Raw genomic sequence first — 22,376 nt, 5'->3', positions numbered from 1 at the left:
AAGAAAATATGTAATTCAATTACAGTTACTTCTGGAAAAATTAGGAATTACAATTTTAGTTACATTTTTAAAATATAAACAAAAACCTTTGCGAAATATTTAATGATATTTTTATTGCTTCCCGCCCTATATCGCTGTTTCCCGCTTGTTTCTGTGCTGCAGCAAGCGCGCGGTTCAGTTTCAGCTCAAGCAGCAATAATGACAGACGCCTTCAAGCACTGGACATTTAAGGAGCATTTGTTTTGTTTTCGTGTTGTCAATAAATGGGAACCATGTGCCACCATTGGCAACTATTTGTGATTATGCCAAGACTTTGTGTAAATTTCGGAGTTTGGAGGTTTATTTCCGATCAGAAGGCAATAGGGTTGCCACCTAGGTCTGACTTCTGCAGCCCCACCCAGCACAGCAAACAGTAAATAATGGGCTCAAATGGGCATGTGGCCCCTGCCCTATGTATCCTGACCCCACCCCCTGACCCTGACCCCACCCCCTGACCACACCCCCTCTTCCTCAGCAGCGAGATGAGGATAATGAGGAACACAACGTTGAGGCTGCTGAATGGGGAGAGAATGAGAGAGAAGAGCAGAGAGGAAGAGAAAAACCCAGCATGGTGGGTAGTGGAAGACAGGATGACATGAGTGGGAAGACAGGATGACATGAGTGGGAAGGGCAGATATGACAGAAGTGAAACTGTAAGTAGTAATCATCAATGTCATTCATTAAACATTATCCTACTGTAATGCATTCATAACATAAACTCAAGTAAAGGACTGACACTGGTTGTTTACAGCATTGTGATTGGATATAAGATTACTCTTCTGTTTTTGTGTCAATGTGAAGCAAAACAGGAAGGAGATGAAAACTTCCTGTGCCTCAAAACCTCCCCTCTAGTAGGAAGTGAGAAGTGATACTATCACCTCAGAGGAAGAAACTGTGATGGCACTGGTACACCACGTAAAGAACTGATTCAGTGCAAACAAAAACTGATCATTAAATGTTTCAATATAAAAACAGATTGAAGTAGGAATGCTCTTATCTTTCTCTCTAAACCACAGTACGTCATGCAACAGAATTTGCAGAGGAAGAAGACGTGTAGGTTCTTTATTCTTCTCATATCCTAATTGCAATGATTCATTAGGTCAACCAGAACTGATTCTGCTTGAGATCAGTTATAATTCTACATACCACATTTCACTGAGTTGAGAAATGTTCAACCACCACTAGATGTGTTTCACAACTTCCTGCAAGCATGTGTCCGCCCTACGCTCAGTTAATTAAGTAAAGCCACATACGATATGGACTCTGGTGGGGATAGCTCCATGCTCAGTGCAAACAGGTAAAATACAAAATCTATTATGTTTACCTATTTTGTTGCTTTATGCACATTAAATTTGCTTTCTCTTTGTCTCTCCGTGTTTCTCTTTTTTATGTAGTTTGGATGAGAGACTGTGACAGAGTTAGAGGTCGGTGAAAACTTAAACCACATCATGAAAGAAGAACATACACTATCTCATGAAGAGGTATACACACACAATCAGTCACACATGTAGCATAAAGCCAAACATTTACAGATGTTCACAAACACACTCAAAAACATTTGTGATTTGGTATGATTTCTAGTTCAGTTCATTTCCCCAGACCGAAGAGGGGAAAGTAAAACAGGAAACAGAAGAGCAGAGAGTGAAGATGAGAGAAGAAGAGAGGGAGAGAAAGAGAAGAGGTGTGATGGAGCGGATGAAAAGACTAAGTTTGTCTACCTCCGAAGCAGATGAACCCTTTAGCCCCCTGAGTACCACTCTCATGGTAAACAGTGCATTGATACCATAACATACAGCAGCATTAGAGCATCGCCAACAATGATGATAAAATAATCATTGGCTATTATCACTGACATTGTGTACTCTGTCCAACAGTTTGTGACAAGACATTGCATTAACTATTGTGTAATGTAGCTATTAAGACAATGTTAAACAGCGCAACACTTGGACTGCAGGAGTGTTATGCAATGTCATTACACATAAATTCACATTACACCATACAACATCACACTGCAACATAACATTTGTAATAGAGACAAATATGGTTTGAATGCTGTGGTATAATCTTTTCTTATAATTCTTTTGTTATAATACTTTTTAAAATGATCTTTTGAACACTTAAACATGCACAAAAATAGAAAAAAATTTTATATTATCAAAATTGTGAAAATACATATTTAAGACTACAAATCACTTTCATAATGTAGTAATATAATGTAAATGTTTACAGATCTGTCATGGCACTGCCCCGGACTCCTCCCTTCGGGCGTGTATATCTGTGTCTACGTCTATATGTACTTCCTGTGGGTGTGGCTGTTTGTTTATGTGTTACACGCGGTGCTCATTCTGTTACGAATATATATTGTGTGAGTTAGTCTTGTCCCGTGCTTATGTTTGTGAGTCCACTACGTTATATGTTGAGTACTATATAGAGCTACCTAACATAGTAGCTTATACTAAATAAACTACATGTTTTACATGATACTCATCTCTGCATCCTCAAACCCTCACCTGTTACAAGATCCCTTTACAGATTATAGATGTTGGTTTAGCAACAATTAATTAATAATAAATTTATTATTTTTACATGAGTTTCAGGAGCTCAACTCTAAATGCCCTCACTTTAGATTGTGGAATTCATCGATTGTTATAAGGCCACAAATTCAATGAATGTTTCAATATGCGTCAATGCTTTTCAAAGCTTTGTTGTGAATATCTGCATGTGCAAATTTGTGTGTGTGTGTGTGTGTGTTAGGAGGTGGTGTGCTCGCTGTTCGTAAATGAACAGCACTTACACACACACACACACACACACACAAACACACACACACACACACACACACACACACACACACACACACACACACACACACACACATACTCTGAGCTATTTCTTTTTCTTGTGTGTGGTCACCAAAATCTCTGCTAAGATGCTGACTGTATGTATGCATGGCTCTCTACATGGCTGTGTGTGTGTGTGAACACCCATGTGTACATGTGTCTTTTTGTACATTTGTATGTGCTTGCTGGTTTCAGGATTAGGATGCAAAGGGCCTGACAGAAGTGTGTGTGTGTTCGGTGAGTCAGTGCTGTCTGCCTGTGTGTCCACAAGTGTGTGATGCCTTTGCATGTCTGCATATTGCTGAACACCCAAAGGCTTTGATCTGCAGTCACACAAAGACACTAAAGAATCTGGACAAATGTGTTTCAAATGCCATGTTGTTACTCATTTACAGATTTCTGAGAGGACTGAATCTCTGAGTCGCTCTGTCAAGAAGAGGTGAGTTTAGTTATAACATATAGACTCCCACATAATATGACTTTAGCGAAGATCAACAGAACATATCCTGGACTGTGATAATGTTATCAAATATGACTAAAATCAGCAGTTGATATGTGTACTCATAGATACATCCACACACAAACAACACACACTGATGTACATTCTCAGAAATTCCTTTGATGAATTGATAAACATCTTGGCACCAATGTAATGTAAGTCATGGCGATTTACATTGACAAATTATTACATAAAAAAAATAATAATAATAATAATAATTATTATTATTATTGATCTTGTTTTGTTATTGTTATTATTTAAATTTACATAGTGCCTTTCACAGGATGCTTCACAGACAGAAATAACCTTTTATATTCAATTAACAGATATCTTGATGTGAAGTGGCAGCAGAGCCCCTGAGAGTTATGCCCCTGTGGGATCACACTCAGGTTATGAGAGTTATGCCCCTGTGGGATCACACTCAGGTTATGAGAGTGTGGTGGAAATGGAGAAGGTTAAGACCAGGACAAAGCACAAGCTCTGGACATACATATAAAATACAAAATAGTAGCAAACCACACTACTTTGCTACTATTTTGTTTTTATTTTTTATTTTTTTTTTAGCTGGACTGGTTTGCTGAGGTAGTTTAGTATAACTTTACTTGTCTTTAGTTTTTCTGTTGGACCTGCAGTATGTGAAGATGTTGGCCTACGTCAGCTCTGGCTGTGCAGATACTAACTAGTTCATATACACAGTCACCTCACTGCTCAGTCAGCCTGCTTGTCACACAGTTGAAGATATCACTCTAGAGAAGTAGACTGCTATTTATAGCTATTCTAGCACAGTTGCTGTGCCTATTTCAACTTTGCCGATGCAGCGTAGCTTGTTAGACTGGGAGGGGGGTAGGTTAGCCATTCCCTGTGAGCTCTGTAACATGGCTTATATTGTTGGAAGTGTAGAAGTGTTTTGTGTGATTGTTTCAAATTGCACCTTAATTTTACACTTACAGGTGGCATTGATATGCACTGGACAAGGATGGAGATATGGAGTATATCTGCATAGATACTTTTATTTGAACTCTCTTGACACCTGTGGGCCTAGTGTCTATGGGTTTTTGAGATAATTCTGATCCAAATGTTTTGCAAATTACAATTATTCCATTCAGGTACCAGTCATGCAGACACTAACACTGCAAATCAATAGCAGTTTGAGCTTATCTCATTTATTTGTTACATATGTATGTAGTGCCTTTCAAGTAAAACAAACCTCAAGGAGACTAGTGAGAATAGTGTTGAGTGAAGTATTTAGTGGCTACTTGCCAGTTAAACCTCAAAATCATGTTACATTGAGTAGCTCAAGATATCTCTGTAACCATTTGTGTTATCAGAAGGAACACATGTTATCACCTTTAAACTGAAGCTAATAGGTACCTTTAACATTTTATAATGCTAATATGTCATAGTCATTCTTGCATAGTCATTCATATTCTTTGGTGACTGCAGAATGGACAGCTGTCTGTACATCCTGTTGTCTGTACGTCCTGCTGTCTGTACGTCATGCTGTCTGTACGTCCTGCTGTCTGTATGTCCTACTGTCTGTACGTCCTGTTGTCTGTACATCCTGTTGTCTGTACATCCTGCTGTCTGTACGTCATGCTGTCTGTACGTCGTTCTGTCTGTACGTCCTGCTGTCTGTATGTCCTGCTGTCTGTACGTCATGCTGTCTGTACGTCGTTCTGTCTGTACGTCGTTCTGTCTGTACGTCCTGCTGTCTGTACGTCCTGCTGTCTGTACGTCATGCTGTCTGTACGTCGTTCTGTCTGTACGTCCTGCTGTCTGTACGTCCTGTTGTCTGTACGTCGTTCTGTCTGTACGTCCTGTTGTCTGTACGTCCTGCTGTCTGTACGTCATGCTGTCTGTACGTCGTTCTGTCTGTACGTCGTTCTGTCTGTACGTCGTTCTGTCTGTACGTCCTGCTGTCTGTACGTCCTGCTGTCTGTACGTCCTGCTGTCTGTACGTCCTGCTGTCTGTACGTCCTGCTGTCTTTCTCGGCCTCAGAGGTCGCTGGCACTTGTGCCTGGAGGTCTGCATGACTCCTCAACAGGGGTCCCTTGCTAGTTTATGTGAGGCAGTCTTATGGTGTCACAAAGAGTAATTTTCTTATATGTTTCTTAAACGATTTTAATAAATATCTCTCTGTAAATGTTTTTGAAAACAGTAACAGTGTTAAGAAGACTGAGCCTCCAGTGACCATCTCTAGGATCGAGAGCCGACTGGAACAGTACAATCACGCAGTTGAGGTACGAAACGTGTTATCTACATGTTCACAAATGTTATTTCATTCATTCTTTGCTTCTGAATTCTAGATAATATAATCCAGGAGCCAAAATCTAGTTTCTCTAATTGCTTTGAAAAGGATGAATGTGACTGTTCAGTGACTGCAATGCTTGAGTGTGGCTGCAATTCTTTTCCATTATCAGACATGGGATGAACTTCCCTTGCAAGGGTGTAGTAGTGTCACCAACTAGTTGATTGCTGTATGAGAAATTGAATGAGTGAGTCCGCCAGCTACTGGTTGGAAATGCCATGCAAATAACATTGTACATGCGTTGTTGTGTTTGTGTGTTAATCTGTGTAGTTGTGTGGTCAAAACTCAAGAGACACAAAACCAGGTCTTATGGACTTACCAACGAGCCCGGAGCCTCTTGCTGTCCGGAAGAACTTGTTTGAGGAGGGACAGGTCTGGAACCAGAACCAGAACCAGAAGGTTTTAGCCTCTAAGGTACAGACATGTTGATGCTCAAAAAGCAAAATTAAGACACATGTCCAAGTCTAAAAATGTGCTGCTCAAAAAACTAAGGGAACACTTAAATCACATACCTGAACTCAATGGACAAAAGATTCAAGTTAAAAATCTTTACTGATATAAATTGTGTATTTTGTTGAGAACAAATGATGTAAAAATCCATCCAAAACCATAATCCCACTGGATTCAGAATCCCACAGAAAATCAAAGTAAATATCTGAAATCCAACTAGCTGGTCCAATCTGCATGAAGTTCACTACAGTGACTCATAATGTGACTAAAGTCTTGAAGTCTGACCTCCACGTGATTGTTTGCCGTCCTGACAAAGTTGGATTCAGGTCTGGGGAGCATGAGATCCAGTCAGTGGCATCAATGCCTTTGTCATCCAGGACCTGCCTACACATTCTGGTCACATGAAGACAAAAGTCTGCTGCACCAGAGCAAGGTCATTGGCTTTGAGGATTTCATCCAGGTTGTCCCAGCAGAAACATCACCAGGAGGCCACTGGATGTCATTTGGAGGGATCTTGCACTGCTGATTTATTTTCCTCCTTTGCATAAATGAGCAAATATTCTTGGTCCTACTGCTGGATTGATGCCATTCTGTGGTCCTGTCTAGCTCTCCTCTCGTAAAGGAGCTGGTATCTCCTCCTGGTATCTCCTCCAGGCTCATGAGGCTGTGCTGCGAGACACAGCAAACCTTGGGCAGTGTTTGTTCCGTCTAGTAAAAACCATAATTGAATTAAATTACCATAACCATAATTCAATTATAGTTTTGAACTATAATTGAAGAAAGAATTGACTCTCTCACATGTGCACTCACTGGAAAGTTGAAAACATAGGTGAAAAAGTAGATGTTTAAATTACTAAATTAATGGTAATATGACTATTGAATACTTCATTAGTTGAGGATGTGAATATACTAGGGTCATGATAGTATATTTTGAACAATTATAAATACCACCTTCTAAGTTGAAAAATAATTTAGAAAAAACTTTACTTGCATTTGTAACGTTGGGTGCAGGAGGCAGACACCACGACGATTACGGTGCACAATCAACATTTATTGGACACAACACGAAATAGCTTGGTGCGGAGCGCAAGTAGCACACAAACACTCACGCTGACACGTAGCTTTAGACAAAGACGAGCACAAGACACTGCGCGAACGCACATTAAATAGGTGAATAACACAAACCCTCGTGATCTCGAGACAAGGCACAGGTGCGACTACGAACACGCTCACGAACAACCCACACCCACGGAAGTGCATACATGGGCATAACGACACGCAGACGACATAGTGGCACGCCCACAGGGAAGGGTCCGGAGCTGTGACCGTGACAGAACCCTCCACCAGGGGCTCGCTACTCCCGGAGCTTCCCGCGTAGCTGGAAAAGCCCCGAACCAATACCAACGGGCAGGTCCGGAGCCGCCGGGTTCACGAGCCTCCGAGAGCCGTCTCCCCCGATGGTGGGAACCGCCGCGAACAGCTCTAGAACACCCTCCCTGGGAAGACAGGGGAGAATACGTTAAACAATGGCACAGTCACAAACATGCACACAGGGACGCTGAACACAAAGGGCACAAACGGGAACAGTGGATTAGGGAGAAACACTGGGACTGACAAAAACACCGGTACACAAACATTCATCATCGGAGCCAAGCTCCCCGCCTTAGGCAAAGCCTGCAGCGAAGAGAAAGCTCCGGGGACTGGGGGTGCTGCAGAAGGCGGTACACCTCTCGCCTGTTCCGCCCGTTCACCGCCAGGTGCCGCACGGCTAGCGGATGCGCTGGGTGCAGCGCGACTGGCCGACCGCTTGGGGGACGCACTTCTGGTGGACGCGCGAGGTGCAGCGCGACTACTCGCCCGCTTAGGGGCAGCACGTCTGGCGGACGCGCGAGGTGCAGCGCGACTGGTCGCCCGCTTGGTGGCAGCACTATCGGTGGGCGCGCGAGGTGCAGCTCGACCTGTTTCCCGCTTGGAGGCGGTGCGACCAGCGTGTCTCGCGGCAACTGTCCTCCCTGGTCCGCGGCTACCTCCTCCGGGAGTGCCGTAGGGGCTTGCCGCCCTATAAGCCTGCTGGCGCTCCTCCACCCTCTCTGGGAACCTCCCGTAGGAAGCCCCTCCTCTGCCAGGCCAGCCTCCCCTGGTTCCGGTATCGGGGGTGGTGTCCATCGCCGGCATCACCTCCTCGGCCACGCTCCAGTCCATGGACCGTGCGGGGGTCTCACATCGGGAGTGGTCCATGGGCTCCTCCCCACAGGACTCCCCACTCTCCAACCTGGGCGGACTGTCCGGTCCGCTCCCTCCCCCTTTGTAGACTGTCGGGAGCGAACACACTGACGGAAGGCTCTCTCCCTCACTCTCCTCGCTCTCGTCCTCGCTCACAAAGGACGATGAACCAACGGACGGAGGTGGGCTGGCGCTCCCTCTCTCCCCGTAGCACACCGTTGTCTCGGAGTGCAGAGACGGAGGGGGACTAACGTTCTCCCCCTCTCCGTAGTACACCGTCGAGTCGGAGCACACAGATGGGGGAGGACTGACGTTACCCTCCGCCTTCTCGGGGTGCTCGTAGGCATCGGAGCAGACCGATGGCGTGGGGCTGGTTTCCCTCTCCTCGTCCGACGTCAGGGGAGCCGCTGACGTGGGGGAAGGGCAGCTGGCCTCACCCTCACTCTCCTCTCCGGAGTCCTCACTCCCGAACTCATCCTCGGGGGGAGTGAGGGCAAAGGCACCTACCCCCACCATGAACGGTCCACTGGACTCCTCCTCTGGGAAGTCCAGGGGCGGTGCTCTCCTGTCCTCCGATCCGCTGCTGTCCACCGCTCTGGGTGGCCGCCCTAGGGACGCGGGAGGGTGCAACTCTCTCCATATGCGGACCGCGGATTGGCGGATACCGTCTGCCATCTCTTCGTCCTCCGTCTCTCGAGCCGCGCACAGCAAGTACGCACACATGGGGTGCTGCTGCATGGTCTGCTCGGTGACAGGGGATTCGCGGCGCCGAACCGGGGAAGAGCCGTGGTGACGTCGGCTTCTCCTCTTCCCCTTTGGGGCACGGGTGGCGTATCCTGGCATACTTCTTATTCGGCTCGTCTTTCTGTAACGTTGGGTGCAGGAGGCAGACACCACGACGATTACGGTGCACAATCAACATTTATTGGACACAACACGAAATAGCTTGGTGCGGAGCGCAAGTAGCACACAAACACTCACGCTGACACGTAGCTTTAGACAAAGACGAGCACAAGACACTGCGCGAACGCACATTAAATAGGTGAATAACACAAACCCTCGTGATCTCGAGACAAGGCACAGGTGCGACTACGAACACGCTCACGAACAACCCACACCCACGGAAGTGCATACATGGGCATAACGACACGCAGACGACATAGTGGCACGCCCACAGGGAAGGGTCCGGAGCTGTGACCGTGACAGCATTTCAATTTCATAACTACACACAAACATTTTATGAATATGTTGAATTGTGAATTCTGAATTGTTATATTTCTACTAAAAAACACTTTTTTGTTAATATATTGTAGTCATAATATGCATGAATAGTAAACAGGAATTTTAAGAATTATTTTGTGAAGGTCTGAATATGGGTGTGTCAGATCAGTCAGTGGGTGAAGGCTGGCCCATCTTCCAAAGCAACAGTCAGTAAAACCCCAACCTCAAAAGCTATATGATATAAAATGTCATGTGTTTTTAATCATTAAAAAATCTGCCTACTGCCATTAGTACTGGCTGGATCTTCATCTCTGTATCTTCATCTTCAGCATTCATGTCTTTGCTCTGGTTCTATCCTGATCTGTTTAGTCTTTCCTTCTGTCAGGAAACTCTCGCTAACCTTCCAACATACTGACAGTCATCTGCTCACTGGTAGCTGAACAAACCATATTTCACATAGGATTAGCCTGTTAGCATACAACTAAGATTAGCCTGTAGCTATGACTATTCTGTAGCTGAATGTTAGCTACTAATACTTAATAAGTGAATAAAACATGATTGGCAAACATTTCAACCACAGCTGTTCCCTCTTGTCAGCCTGATGAGGTGACACCTGGTGATGTGCGACACATAAAGACCCTGTGGGAGACGCTGGAGACGTCAGCACAAGCACCAGGAGGGAAGGTAGAGCATTCCACACCAATATGAAGTGTAGCTCTAAACTGTAGATCTCTGCTCTGTGTACAGATGTCATCACATATACATCCCTTAATCTCTTCCTTCACTCCAAAACTTTAAATAATATTAAGCCTTTGTTTTTGTGTTCCATTCTAGGCAAGCTCAGGGAAGAGGTTCAAATTTGTTGAGACTGGCTATGGGAAATATGAGAGGATTTTGGTTGGTGACAGTGATGATATCAATTACACAAATGAAAAACAAAGTAAGAAAGCACCATTTATACTGTAATCTTACATTTATACTGTAATCTTACATTTGTACTGTAATCTTACAGCTGAATTAAATCTGTGTACAGCAGCTGCATATACTCCATATATATATTGTACATACTCCATATATATTGCCTGTGAAATTATTAGTTATCACATTAAACGAAAAACAAAGAATGACCATGACAAAAGCCTTTACATCATGCATGTTTGCATCTATACATACACATACAGTATTTACACAGATAAAGTAAGAGCACATGCAGACCTATCACTAATAGGTTGTGACTGAAAACAATACTGTAAATAGAGTAATACTAGGAGCACAAACAAACGTATTTATCCTTTATTTATTCTGTATATTTTATAGTTCCATTATCACTTACATTTCAACCACTGAACATTTCAAGATGGAGGTTAGCTTTTTAGTTCAAATAACAATTTCTAACAGATTCAAAAAAATGACAAATTATAATGTCATTAATGTAGCATTTTAGTGTCAGATATTTTTATATCCACACCACTTATCAGTAAACAAAACAAACATTTTATTAAACAAAATGTCTATAATAAAAAGTTATTTAAAAACATGCATGAAAAATAATCGTGTCTGTGGTTATCAGCCATCCCCACTCTGAATAGCTTAACCGCTGTAAAATCATCATAAACTTTCTAAAGCTGGTTCCACGTCATAGTATTAATGTCAACTTGCTGCAACGCCACATTGTAAACCATTCTGTGCTTGAGCGTGTCCTAGTTCAGCCCTCCAGCTGTCCCTTGAGTTCTTTATTTTGATTTTCTGAGTCCCTCTCAGACCCCAGTTTGTGTGTCATGTGTCTCAGTCAGCTGTTGGCCACAGTCAGGTCAGCTGGAGCCGTCACTCGCTCATTCCTTAGTCATACTTAGAGCGCAGAGACCATTATAACGGGACTGTGTCCCTCACTGTAGTTGTCTCAAGATAGATGTTGTTGGTTTAGTGACATTGTTGTATTTACTTAAAATGTAATCAATTTCTACGGCATTTTTATGGGTATTGCTATGTGAAATCAATCCAACAAATTATCAACAACTACATGGTTCTCCTGTAGCTCAACTGGTAGCAGGCAGCTCAAAGTGTTAATGACACCAACGTAATGGGTTTGATTCCCTGATGTCTGCTGATTACTGTATGTAAATTGCTCTGGATTAAAGCATCAGCCAAATGCTATAAATGTATACAAATTAAACTACAGTACTTCCATTTCATAAAGTGACACAATGGCACATTTGAAATTTAAATACTTGGGAACATTTTCCTCTGATTTTAAAGACTTAACAGTAAAAATAATACAATAAAACACAATTAACAATCTAGTTTTCTCCAAATTTAGTCACAGACATATCCCAAATTTTAGTCATTACCATTTAATTACATCTATGGAATAATTATTCATTGGAGGTCTTTGTTTTGGCTGGACCAAAGCCTTTGGCTGTCCGGTTAAAGTCCTTTGGCTCTTCACCTTCATTTTTACGGTGTATCAGGCTCCTCTCAAATACTGTGGCAATTTTGGTAAGAGGTTTTGCAGCTGCTTCTTTTAGCTTGCGGGCATCAAAGCGTGGACTATACAGAAGGATTGGGAGGCGGTGTACAAATGATGGGACTTCTAGCAAGCTGTCTTTTGACATCTTTCTCTTATCTATCTCAGACTTGTTGACACCAACGTGCTTCATGATATTCTCCTTGGTGGAGAACATCTGGAACAGTACAGCGTCCCACATCTTCAAAGCTCTGGGGGCTTCTTTGTTTTTCATGACATCATGACTCATCACTTCCTCTTCTGACCCAGTGGTCTTGTTTTTGACATTTGTGTCTCCTGTTTGGCCAGGTCCCTCATTCTGTTTCTCTGGCTCTGGATACTTGGGCTCTTCCGGTTCCACGATCATGTGTTTCTTCAGTCGGGACCAACCACTGAGTTTAGCCTTTAGGCCCTTAGGCTTTGGCTTCGAGCTTGCCTCAGTCTTCTCCACAACCCCCTTCACCACAGCCCCCTTCTCCACATCCACTGGGTGATCACAATTTATATGTTGTTTGGTCTTGTCCTGTGCATTAGGCAAAGTGGTCCTTATCACACTGGATTCTTCATTATGATGAGTTGTAGCTTGTGTCTTTTTGGTAGAATCTGAACTGACACTGAGCACCTGAGGCGTTGAGCAAACAGCCACAGGACCAGACACTTCAGTGTCTGGGATGGATCTGGGGTCATCTAAATTTGTTGTCATTTCTAATTCTGTGGTAGAATTTGTTTTGACTGGAAAACTGTTGTTAACAGGAGTTTTTGTTTCTGTATCTGTAGAGGATGTATGAGATTTTGCTGCCTTAAGCAACACATTTGCAAGGTTGGTCTTAATATTGAACGCCATGCTGAGAGACCCTCTACCAAGTGAATCGGTATATGACATGGAATGTTCTGAATTTTGTGACTCTGTCACTGTGTTTAAAAGGGAGTCTACCTCAGTGAGGGGCGTTATGTCTCTGATGACCATACCGTGAGGTTTGTTTGAATCTGTTGAATGTGCAGATGAGTTTATGTCAACACTATGTTTTTTTGCTGCTCCTGCTTTAGTATCAACTTTAATGGCATGGATGTTTGTAGGAGAAAATGTAGAAGGTCTGGCATCTGTAGTAGCTGTGCCACACTCTGTGATGTGTGCAGCATTCCTGACAATGTGTTTAAACTGCTCATCTGTAACTATATTCATGGTGGCTGCTTGGCTGTCCAGGGTATTTGTCCTTGAACTGCTGGTGTTCACAGAAAGTTTGGTGAGTGGGTGGTTGTCTGGTGAAACAGTTGTTTTGGCAATACTCTCTAGCATTTGAGAGGCTGTGTTTTTTTTTAATGGCATATTTGAGCTTTCATTAGTTTGGCTAGTCTGAGTAAATAGACTAGGAACTGCTAAGGATCCTGAATACTGTGGGTTATGTACTGAAGAAACTATTGCAGATATAGCCGAATTTGAACTGGAGCAAGTTACAAATTTACTTGAGTCTATCTGACAAGTGTCAGAATAATTAATAAGGCCCTGGTTTGAAAGCTCCTTTGGCAAAGCTCCTGGTTTAGTTGCTGTACCTGGGATGATGGTATTTAGTAAATCATTAGTTACAATGGATTCCCTGGTGTCTTTATGTGTCATTTCAGTTACTATGCTAATAGTGGACTGTGAATAGGGATTTTTTCCATTTTTGACTGATGTCACACTGTCTGTTGCTCTGGAGAGGGTCTCAGCCACATTACTTGTACTGGATGTTTTGTGATTCATTTCTGGTTTGTTGAGCATTGTCTCTAGAGAAACAATATCCCTTTTGCAGTTTGAGGGAACTGGTATAAGTGATGTTAGGACGGAGACAGGGTCAAACCTTTCTGTTGGATATATAGATTTTGATACATTCTCTTCTCCTGCCGTCTGCTGGGGAATATTTTGTACGGATAAAAAATTCCTTGTTGACAGTCCAGCTTTGTTTATATTTGATTGTGCCATGGGAAAAGGGCAAGTTGGCATTTTTTCCCCATATGCTATAGATGAAAAGGCGCCAGTGCTCAAATCTCCTGGGATAGGTGCTCTCTGAGTTTCTACCTCACTTTCTGATTTGGCAGAATTCACAGATTCATGATTAACAGCTACAAACGGTGTAATTCCAGATATTGCGGCATTATCATTCAAAGCAGGCTCTGCTGTATTTGAAGTAGGGATTTTGATTGGTTGAATCAATTGTGCCTCACTGTTTTGAACATGTGAAGAAACTATAGCCTGTAATGTTCCACAGGTATCTAGCGTCTGTCGCATTTGTGTTTTTGACGTTTGTGGGAAACCAGTTCCTAAGATTTTAGATCTTTCAGTGAGCACTTCATTACTTGAAATAGTTTTCAAGGATAATGAATCACTGGATAATCCAACAGGTAATTTTGACATTGAACAGTGACTCTGTGCATGTTTAGGACTGTCACATGTTTGATGCAGAGATTCTAGAGGACCATTACATGTGTTGGCTTTAATTCCACCATAAGCAGTATATTCTGCTGGAGTCAATCCATAGTATGTTGACTTTATTTTGGGTACATTTAGATGATTTTGTACAGTGTCAGCTTTCTGTTGGCTAAGGAATCGTGTTGGAGGTCTGGGTGACCGATGGACAGGGTTGTTTGGTGTTTGATATGTTTGAGGAGCAGAAACATGTTGATGACTTTCAGTTCTTGAAATGTCTGCTGTCACTGGCCTGGGCTTTGATGGTGACACTGGTATACATAAACCACAAACTTCAGTTTCAGTCATCTGATACACCTGTCCAGGTGTAGAGGCAAACACCTCATGTGGTTTTGATTTTTCCATGTAGATTTCAGTTGACAAGGCCTTAGACAATGAACCTTCCCTGCTTGATAGTTTTGTAGTTAATTGTTTCTCAGAATATGATGTAAACATAGCAGGTGTTTCTTCAGTGCCCAGGTAAAGTGGTCCATTTGATGTAGAATGTGTCATTTTATGCTCAACAACCGATTCTAAGCTCCTATTATTTACTTTTGCAGGAACATTCTCAGATGAAATAATAGGCATTGTGGGTATTATTTCCTTACTGTTGGTTCTGTGAGTATTTGGCACAAAAACAGGCATCTCCTCAGATGAGGCATGATGTGAAGTAAATGGTGATTTTTTATCACAGGAATTTTCAAAAAAAGCTGATTTTGTCCTTGTTATGTGACACGCAGGCATCTTTAGTTGCAATATTCCATCACAGGTGTAAGGTGTAGTTACTGCATAACCTTTAGCATCTGATGATACTAGTTTGCCTCCTTCTGAAACAGACATTTGGTATGTTGAATTTAATCCACTGCTCTCCTGAGGAAGTGGCTTTGATATTTCATAAAATGTAGCCTTTGAAGTATAAATCTTCCTCTGTGGAAAATCTGATGACATCGTTTTTAGAGACTTGCCAGTGATTTCGTGTGTTTCAGGAGACTCCTTCGGAATTGTTTTAATGACATGATCATTTGTCAGAAGCTCATACGTATCAAGTGTAGGTGCAATATTTTTAGAACAACCTCCATTATACTGGCTCACTGTTCTGTGGACAAAGGCAGGAGAGACTGGAGCCAAATGTGGACCAGTTAGATGAGTCAAGGGAGATGCTTGTGTTTCCGAGGAGGATCTATAAGTGTCTGCACACGGGCTTAATGTCTGGACATGAGTATATGATACAGGGATTTGTGGTTCATGATTTTGTCTAGAGTTATACATTTCTAGTGTTTTCGGTGTGAACATTTGCTTGAAGACATTTTCAGATGACAGAGCAGGTTCTACATCTGTGACCAGCTCGGTGACATCGTCAAAAAGAAAAGAAGAGCATGTGTACAGAGGAGCTATTTGGCGGTCAGATGGTACAGGAGCTGCGTATGGAGTATGTGGTAGAGAAGCTGAGTAGGCTTGCGAAGACAGAGTGGGCGTTGAGCTGTAGTGAGAACTATAGGACGAGCAAAGGTACGGGCTGTGTGAGTCGAGAGTCCTGCTGTAGAGAGGAGCCTCTGGGGCTGCAGGGGGAGAGGAGAGACCACCGTACTCCTGGTCTGCGCTCGCTTCACTCACAGGTGACAGGTTTGACCGGAACGGTATGGGTGTCTGAGTGGAGGAGCCTACTTTTTTCTTGGATTTTTTCTTGATCAGCTTCTGCAGACGGGCATTATCCTTCCCGGGCTTGGGCAAGAGAGGGGGGGGGTCCTGTTGGGAGAGCAGCTCAGACTGGCTTCCGTAATTCACAGCCATCAGCATTTCACTTCCTACAAAAAACACAAACATATTTGACTTTAAGCAAGTTCTAGCCAAACACATACCTTACCTTATAACTGTGCATTTCTCACATTAAGATTTAAGATCTGAATACATTGAAAAGATAAATGGTGAGAATATTTTGACTATCTTTAAAACCAGAGGTGTCAAGTAACGAAGTACAAATACAAATACAAAGTAGAATTATTGGGTATCTATACTTTTCTGAAGTAATTATTTTTCATCTGACTTTTTACTTTCTACTCCTTACATTTTAGAAATAGCCTATTTCATTTTGGCTTGTTCTCAATCTGGCTTGTCATCGTAAAAAAAAGTAAAGTAAGTAAATTGCGACGTCCAGTGGATTTGATTAGATTGTGGTGTGATCAGAGTATAAACATACACCATTCCCACACCCTACTGCTTTGTGCGCAAACCATCGCACATGTCAAATCACACTCCAGCAATGACATAGCAGACATGAGTAGCTTAGTATGACGATGTTCATGGCAGAGACTCGAGAACTCGAGCGAAATGTCCCAACTAAGCACCAGCGAGGAGACTGGTATCCAGAAAGACCAGCTAACCCGTACTGTATATAAAAAGTGCTTCATTGTAGGTTTTTTAAATATTTGTCTTGTCAAATGTGTATTTGTTGTGATTGTAATAAATGTTTAGTATCGTGCATTGCTCCTTCACTGCCCCTCCCTCACCACCGTGACAATATGATTTTAATAAATTTACATTGTACTAAAATGCATTCGCTTTCAATGGGCATAATGTGCGGCTGAAACAGGTAGCCTAGTACATCTCAAATTTTTAACATTAACATTTTAAAATAACATTTTAGCCATTTTGGCTTTTAGAAAAAACATTTTGGGGGGAGGTGAGGTAGTGGCTTATAGGCCCTGTGACGCGGCTTATGTTTTTGTCCTTAATGGCAATTCTCCTACTTTTGCTTTTATACTTTATGTAGTTTTGAAAGCAGTACTCTTACACTTCTACTTGAGTAAAAAGATTGAGTCAATACTTCAACTTCTACAGAAGTATTTTTAAACCTTAGTATCTATACTTCTACCTGAGTAATGAATGTGAATACTTTTGATATCTTTTTAAAAATATACTTTAACACTTAAAATAACAAGCAGGATATACTGCAAGTTCAAATTGAGATGTATTTATTTTTCCAACACATTGATGTAGCTCACATATCAGTAGTCTTTGGTAGATATGCCAAGATACACACCCTACAGTTCATATAAGGTTTTCAGTGTTGAGACATCACCCCACCAATTACCAAAACTGCAGCAGAGGAAAAAACCATTTTGGGTCAACAGGTGTTAGAAAATTTTCTAATGATGATGAAATTGTTTTTGAAAATTGAGGGATTACACTGTGATGCTGATCTTACCCTAGTAAGAAAGGATGTAAAATTTACTGATATCTGTAATGTCTAACATTCTATGACTTACAATATTACTTGTAAAATGTTTTATAATAATTTCCCCCTAAATATCTCTCCTTTATACCTCTCCTCTTGTAGGCCAACAGGACCCAGAAGATCTCTGAAGCAATTACACTGCGTTTTCTTCATCAAATGTCTTAATTCCACATTGCATTTATTATTTTTGATGATTTATTAATTGCTCTGAAAAGCTTCAAAGTATTATACTCATTGCTGAACAAATGATTAAACTTTTAAGCTTTGCAGTCTAGGTAAGTCACTGTAAATTTCAGTCTGAAGATTTTTGCTCCTCTCTCTATTCTAAGTGAAATGAGGACACTAGTCACAAATAGACTGTGCTCATTCATATCTTAATGTACTTGGATATCTGTTGTCCAGTTATTAGCCTGGAATAGAGTGGAATAAATTACAAAGGCAAAACAAAAAACACAGTGACTTTGTGCTTGTTAATGTACAAATGTATCTTTAATCTCACTGCCTTGTTATTAAGTTAATTCTATTCTGGGATTTTCAGAGGTAACTACTGTTGGTGCATATGAACAGAGCATCTCACTGATCTGAGACCTGAACTGACACCTAAAACCTTTGCCCCACCATTTTTGGCTTTGGTAGCCCAGATACATGACATACTTTCCATCTCAGCTCAAAAAGGAAAGAGTAATAATAACTTTAAACCTAATTAAACGTAATAAACGACATTAGTAACCTCATAAATGTGAAAAAAGTAACTGAAATGATTTTGTACAAGTTCCAGATTTCTTTCCTACTGGACATAAGCACATAGAAAATGTAACTTACAGTCAAGCCGGAGAAATACTGGTGAGGTGTCTGTGAGAGAAGTGAGACTACAGAGATGTCTCATAGCACACATGCAAAATATTACCAAAGCAAATAGAGACCAGCATAGTAGAGACCAGCACATTTATGGACAAATGCTTTCAATGCATGTTTCGTGAGTTTGTTCACAATGCGTGCATGCGTATTTAATCCCGTTTACCTGTGAGAGGTTATCAGCGTGTGAGGATGATTGGAGACTCCAGCTTCGAGTGCTTAGGGTGCCGAGCACCAGGCACTGCGATTGAGTCATACCAAAAATAAAACCACTTGCCCTAAATCCAGGGAGCAGTAACCAGGCAGGGGGTTTCCACTTCACCTGAGACCTATGACAGAAGGAGAGAGGGCATGTGTGGAAGTGTTGCAGTGCTGTTCAGTAGTTTCTTCTGCCCCTGCTGGCTGCTGGGAGCACTAGACTGCTATAGAGACTGTGATCTGCTGGGGACCAGTGGAGGAGGAGAATGAAGACTAGATTTGCTGGAGGATCAGGATATTACTCCTGACCCAAAGGATCATGATGCTGTGATATGCTCAGGGTGTACTCAATTTCAGGATAATTTTATTTTTGAACTTACATTGTTAGTTCTTTCAGACTACTATAGACCCTTTCAGACATGCAAGGTAACTGTCACGCCCAGACAGAATAGCAGACACTCACAGATGTAGGACAGGATTTCTTATACAGGAGCTTACCAACAACAGGGTCGAGAAACAATCCAGAATGAAAATTTTACATAGAGACGAAACACCAGAGCACCAAACCAAAGACAAATTCTACAAGGCAAGGATCCAGATAAATCAAGACGGGCAAATGCATAGGAGAGACGCATGCTTCTCAACAAATACTCAGCAAGGAATAACTACTCATTCCAAAATATATAGGGTGTGCAACAGGTGATATCTATCAGTAGGACGGTGAGTCTGAACGCTGGGGGGGGGGTCATATGAGCCCCCTCGGTATTCTGGGTAATGTAGTTCAGTTTGTCCAATGCGGCAGGAACAGATATAATAGGACAGGTAGGTATCACGGGCCTGACAGTAACACCCTGAATGTTTCAATTTAACATTTGAATCAGTTGTACTGGGCATCACACGGACACGGTCCAGGTGAGCCACAAAAGGACTCCCTTCAATGTAGATGGTGAGCCTCAGGTAGGAGTTGGCATCAGCGTGTCCTCTTATCAGACCAATAGCTTCTAGCAGCTTTTGGTCCAAGAAGCAACACATCTGTATCATAGGAATTTAAAAGAAAGAAGAAAATTAGATGCCATCCAGTTTTTTATTTTCTCAATTTATGTAGTAGTATTGGCATCATCCAGATTGGAGGATATATACAACTGAGTATCATCTGTGTAGCAATGGAAGCTAATACCATGCCTACGAATGATGGTGCCCAGTGGTATATATAATGAGAATAATATGGGGCCCAGTACAGATCCTTGTGGGATAACATTCATTATTATTATTCATCATTATTATAAGTACAAATAGGTAACGATCTGTCAGGTAGGATTTGAGCTAGGAGAGTGCTTGATGTTTTCTTGACGTGAAAGTGTGCAAATGTGTTCAGTAAATAACCATACATAAGTACAAGTAACTGCACTATATAATTTTCTCAACAGAGTAATTTTGCCATCCCTACAAAGAGACCATGCTATTCTCCATAACTATGTAAGAAGCATAGAGGTTCTACAGAGGCACACATCAGCACTTCCTGCCTGCAAAATCGTCAGTCAAGTCATTATATTGATGCTGATTACAGACAGACCATTTCAATATTCCTGTCCCATTGATGAACTCAGGAATGTTTTAATGAGCTTGAGATTTGAAAAGCTTCGCTCAGGAAAGGCCACTGTGAGAGGGAGGGGCAGTGCAATTCGAAGAGCAATCCACAGATTGGGATAGGCCTTCCTGTTACGGAACAGCTCCGGACCCTTCCCTGTGGGCGTGCTGTTACGTTGTCTGCGTGTCGTTATGTCCATGTTTGTACTTCCGTGGGCGTGGGTTGTTTGTGAGCGTGTTCGTTTGTTACACCTGTGCCTTGTCTCGAGGTCACGTGGGTCTGTGTTATTCACCTATTTAATGTGCGTTCGCGCAGTGTCTTGTGCTCGTCTTTGTCTAAAGTTCATGCCTGTGTGAGCACCCGTGTCTGTGTGCTTACACCGTCAGAGCTGGGCTTTTTGTGTTTGTGTTGAATAAAGTGTCTGTTCTCACCGTTACCTACGTTCGTCGTGCCTCCTACTTCACCCGTCACACTTCCTCTTCAACTGATTAGGATATAGGCCTACTTCTTCAACTGATTATTTACAGACCTCTCGAAAACGTCAGCGTAGAATAACTATTAAAGTTGATCAACGCCTGTGTGTGTTTCAAGGTTTCTTCAAAATTCACATTACCAAGAGCTGTTTTCCCTTCATCAACTTTGTGAAATTATCACCCGTAGTGTCATTACTATATCATCATCATCATCATCTTTATTTATAGAGCACTTTCAAACAACAACAGTCGACACAAAGTGCTATACATTAAAAAGAAATAATTTTGACAAAATTAAAAGGCTAAACCAGCAAATTGATAAATTAATAATACAACTGACAAACCGAACGTTATCAAATTAACCACTAAGTCTCGCTAGGGTTGAAGGCCAAGGAGAACAGGTGGGTTTTAAGCCGGACTTTAAAAACTGAAAGAGAAGGGGCCTCTCTAACCTGTAAAGGCAAGTCGTTCCATAGTCTGGGTGCGGCTACAGAAAAGGCCCTGTCCCCTCGGAGCTTCCTTTTCGATCTCGGAACTCTTAGTAGCAGCTGGTCTGCTGATCTGAGAGACCGGTGAGGTGTGTAAGGATGGAGAAGCTCAGATATATAAGTTGGTGCAAGATTGTGTAGAGTTTTAAAAACAAACAAGAGAATTTTTAAATGGACTCTAAAATAAACGGGAAGCCAGTGGAGTGACGCCAGGACCGGTGTGATGTGTTCTCGCTTTTTGGTTCCTGTCAAAAAGCGGGCAGCAGCATTTTGGACTAATTGCAGACGCGAGAGAAGTGCTTTGTTGACACCCAAGTACAGTGAGTTGCAATAGTCCAGACGGGATGTGATAAAAGCGTGGATCACTGTTTCCAGCAGGTGCCTCGGGAGAAATGTTTTCACTGGCGCCAGACGCCTCAAATGGTAAAAACTGGACTTAACCACAGCATTTACTTGGCTGTCCAATTTAAAATCACTGTCCAATTTAAACCCGAGGTCAGTGATAACTGGTTTAAAATAGGTCTCCAAGGATCCTAGGTCAACCAAGGTGGGATCACAGGGGCCGCTGGGACCCTATATAATCACATACTTGTGGGTTCAGGGTCCTGAAATAAGTAAACTTGGCTAATACTTGACTTCTGATAGCTAAAAGTAATAAGCTCCAAGTTAATCTTAAAAATGAACAAATGTTATTTAATAGATTGTCTTTCCTTCAAACGACACACAAGCATCATTTTGCTATATCTTCTTATTTCTCTCTTCCGCCACAGACTCTTAATACCAACCACAAGGTGTCTGCAACATTTAAGATTGAGGCATAATTACAGACCACTGGGGGGTGCGGCCTCGGTATCACGGGAGTTACTTTTTTATTGGTTATATATGTTAACATGCTTTACATGTTTTTATTTTAAATATGTCGTTATTATGATTACTACTATTATTATGATGATTTTCCACAAGCCTGATTTATTAGTGCCCCACACTGTTTACTTCCATATACTTGTTATGT

General features: G+C 42.0%; 3 protein-coding genes across 4 annotated transcripts; 1 reads left to right on the top strand and 2 right to left on the bottom strand.

Moving 5' to 3' along the window:
* Positions 1-566: 566 nt before the first annotated feature.
* Positions 567-18,217, top strand: lsp1b (lymphocyte specific protein 1 b). The gene is made up of 10 exons (XM_077007679.1): positions 567-692; positions 841-1,336; positions 1,434-1,520; positions 1,621-1,803; positions 3,275-3,318; positions 5,538-5,619; positions 5,958-6,101; positions 10,179-10,265; positions 10,416-10,521; positions 17,865-18,217. The coding sequence occupies exons 3-10, from the start codon at positions 1,488-1,490 to the stop codon at positions 17,888-17,890; spliced, it is 705 nt and encodes a 234-aa protein (XP_076863794.1). The 5' UTR covers positions 567-692; positions 841-1,336; positions 1,434-1,487; the 3' UTR covers positions 17,891-18,217.
* On the bottom strand, positions 6,206-9,559 carry LOC143515416 (uncharacterized). Of its 2 annotated transcripts, none has more exons than XM_077007658.1 (2): positions 7,129-9,559; positions 6,206-6,845 (listed from the first exon to the last, which is right to left on the bottom strand). In XM_077007658.1, exon 1 carries the CDS (start codon positions 9,201-9,203, stop codon positions 7,620-7,622), a length of 1,584 nt encoding a protein of 527 aa, XP_076863773.1. In that variant the 5' UTR covers positions 9,204-9,559; the 3' UTR covers positions 6,206-6,845; positions 7,129-7,619. The 2 variants fall into 2 exon arrangements, with proteins under 2 accessions (XP_076863773.1, XP_076863780.1); XM_077007665.1 differs by having other exon boundaries at positions 7,323-9,559.
* Positions 10,863-19,056, bottom strand: LOC143515339 (uncharacterized). The gene is made up of 2 exons (XM_077007593.1): positions 18,784-19,056; positions 10,863-16,332 (listed from the first exon to the last, which is right to left on the bottom strand). Exon 2 carries the CDS (start codon positions 16,322-16,324, stop codon positions 11,954-11,956), a length of 4,371 nt encoding a protein of 1,456 aa, XP_076863708.1. The 5' UTR covers positions 16,325-16,332; positions 18,784-19,056; the 3' UTR covers positions 10,863-11,953.
* Positions 19,057-22,376: the final 3,320 nt, after the last annotated feature.

Source organism: Brachyhypopomus gauderio, chromosome 1 (genome assembly GCF_052324685.1).
Source record: "Brachyhypopomus gauderio isolate BG-103 chromosome 1, BGAUD_0.2, whole genome shotgun sequence".
Lineage (NCBI taxonomy): Eukaryota > Metazoa > Chordata > Actinopteri > Gymnotiformes > Hypopomidae > Brachyhypopomus > Brachyhypopomus gauderio.
Note: the sequence above shows the minus strand (reverse complement) of the source record. Positions and strands in the feature narration are given on the sequence as shown.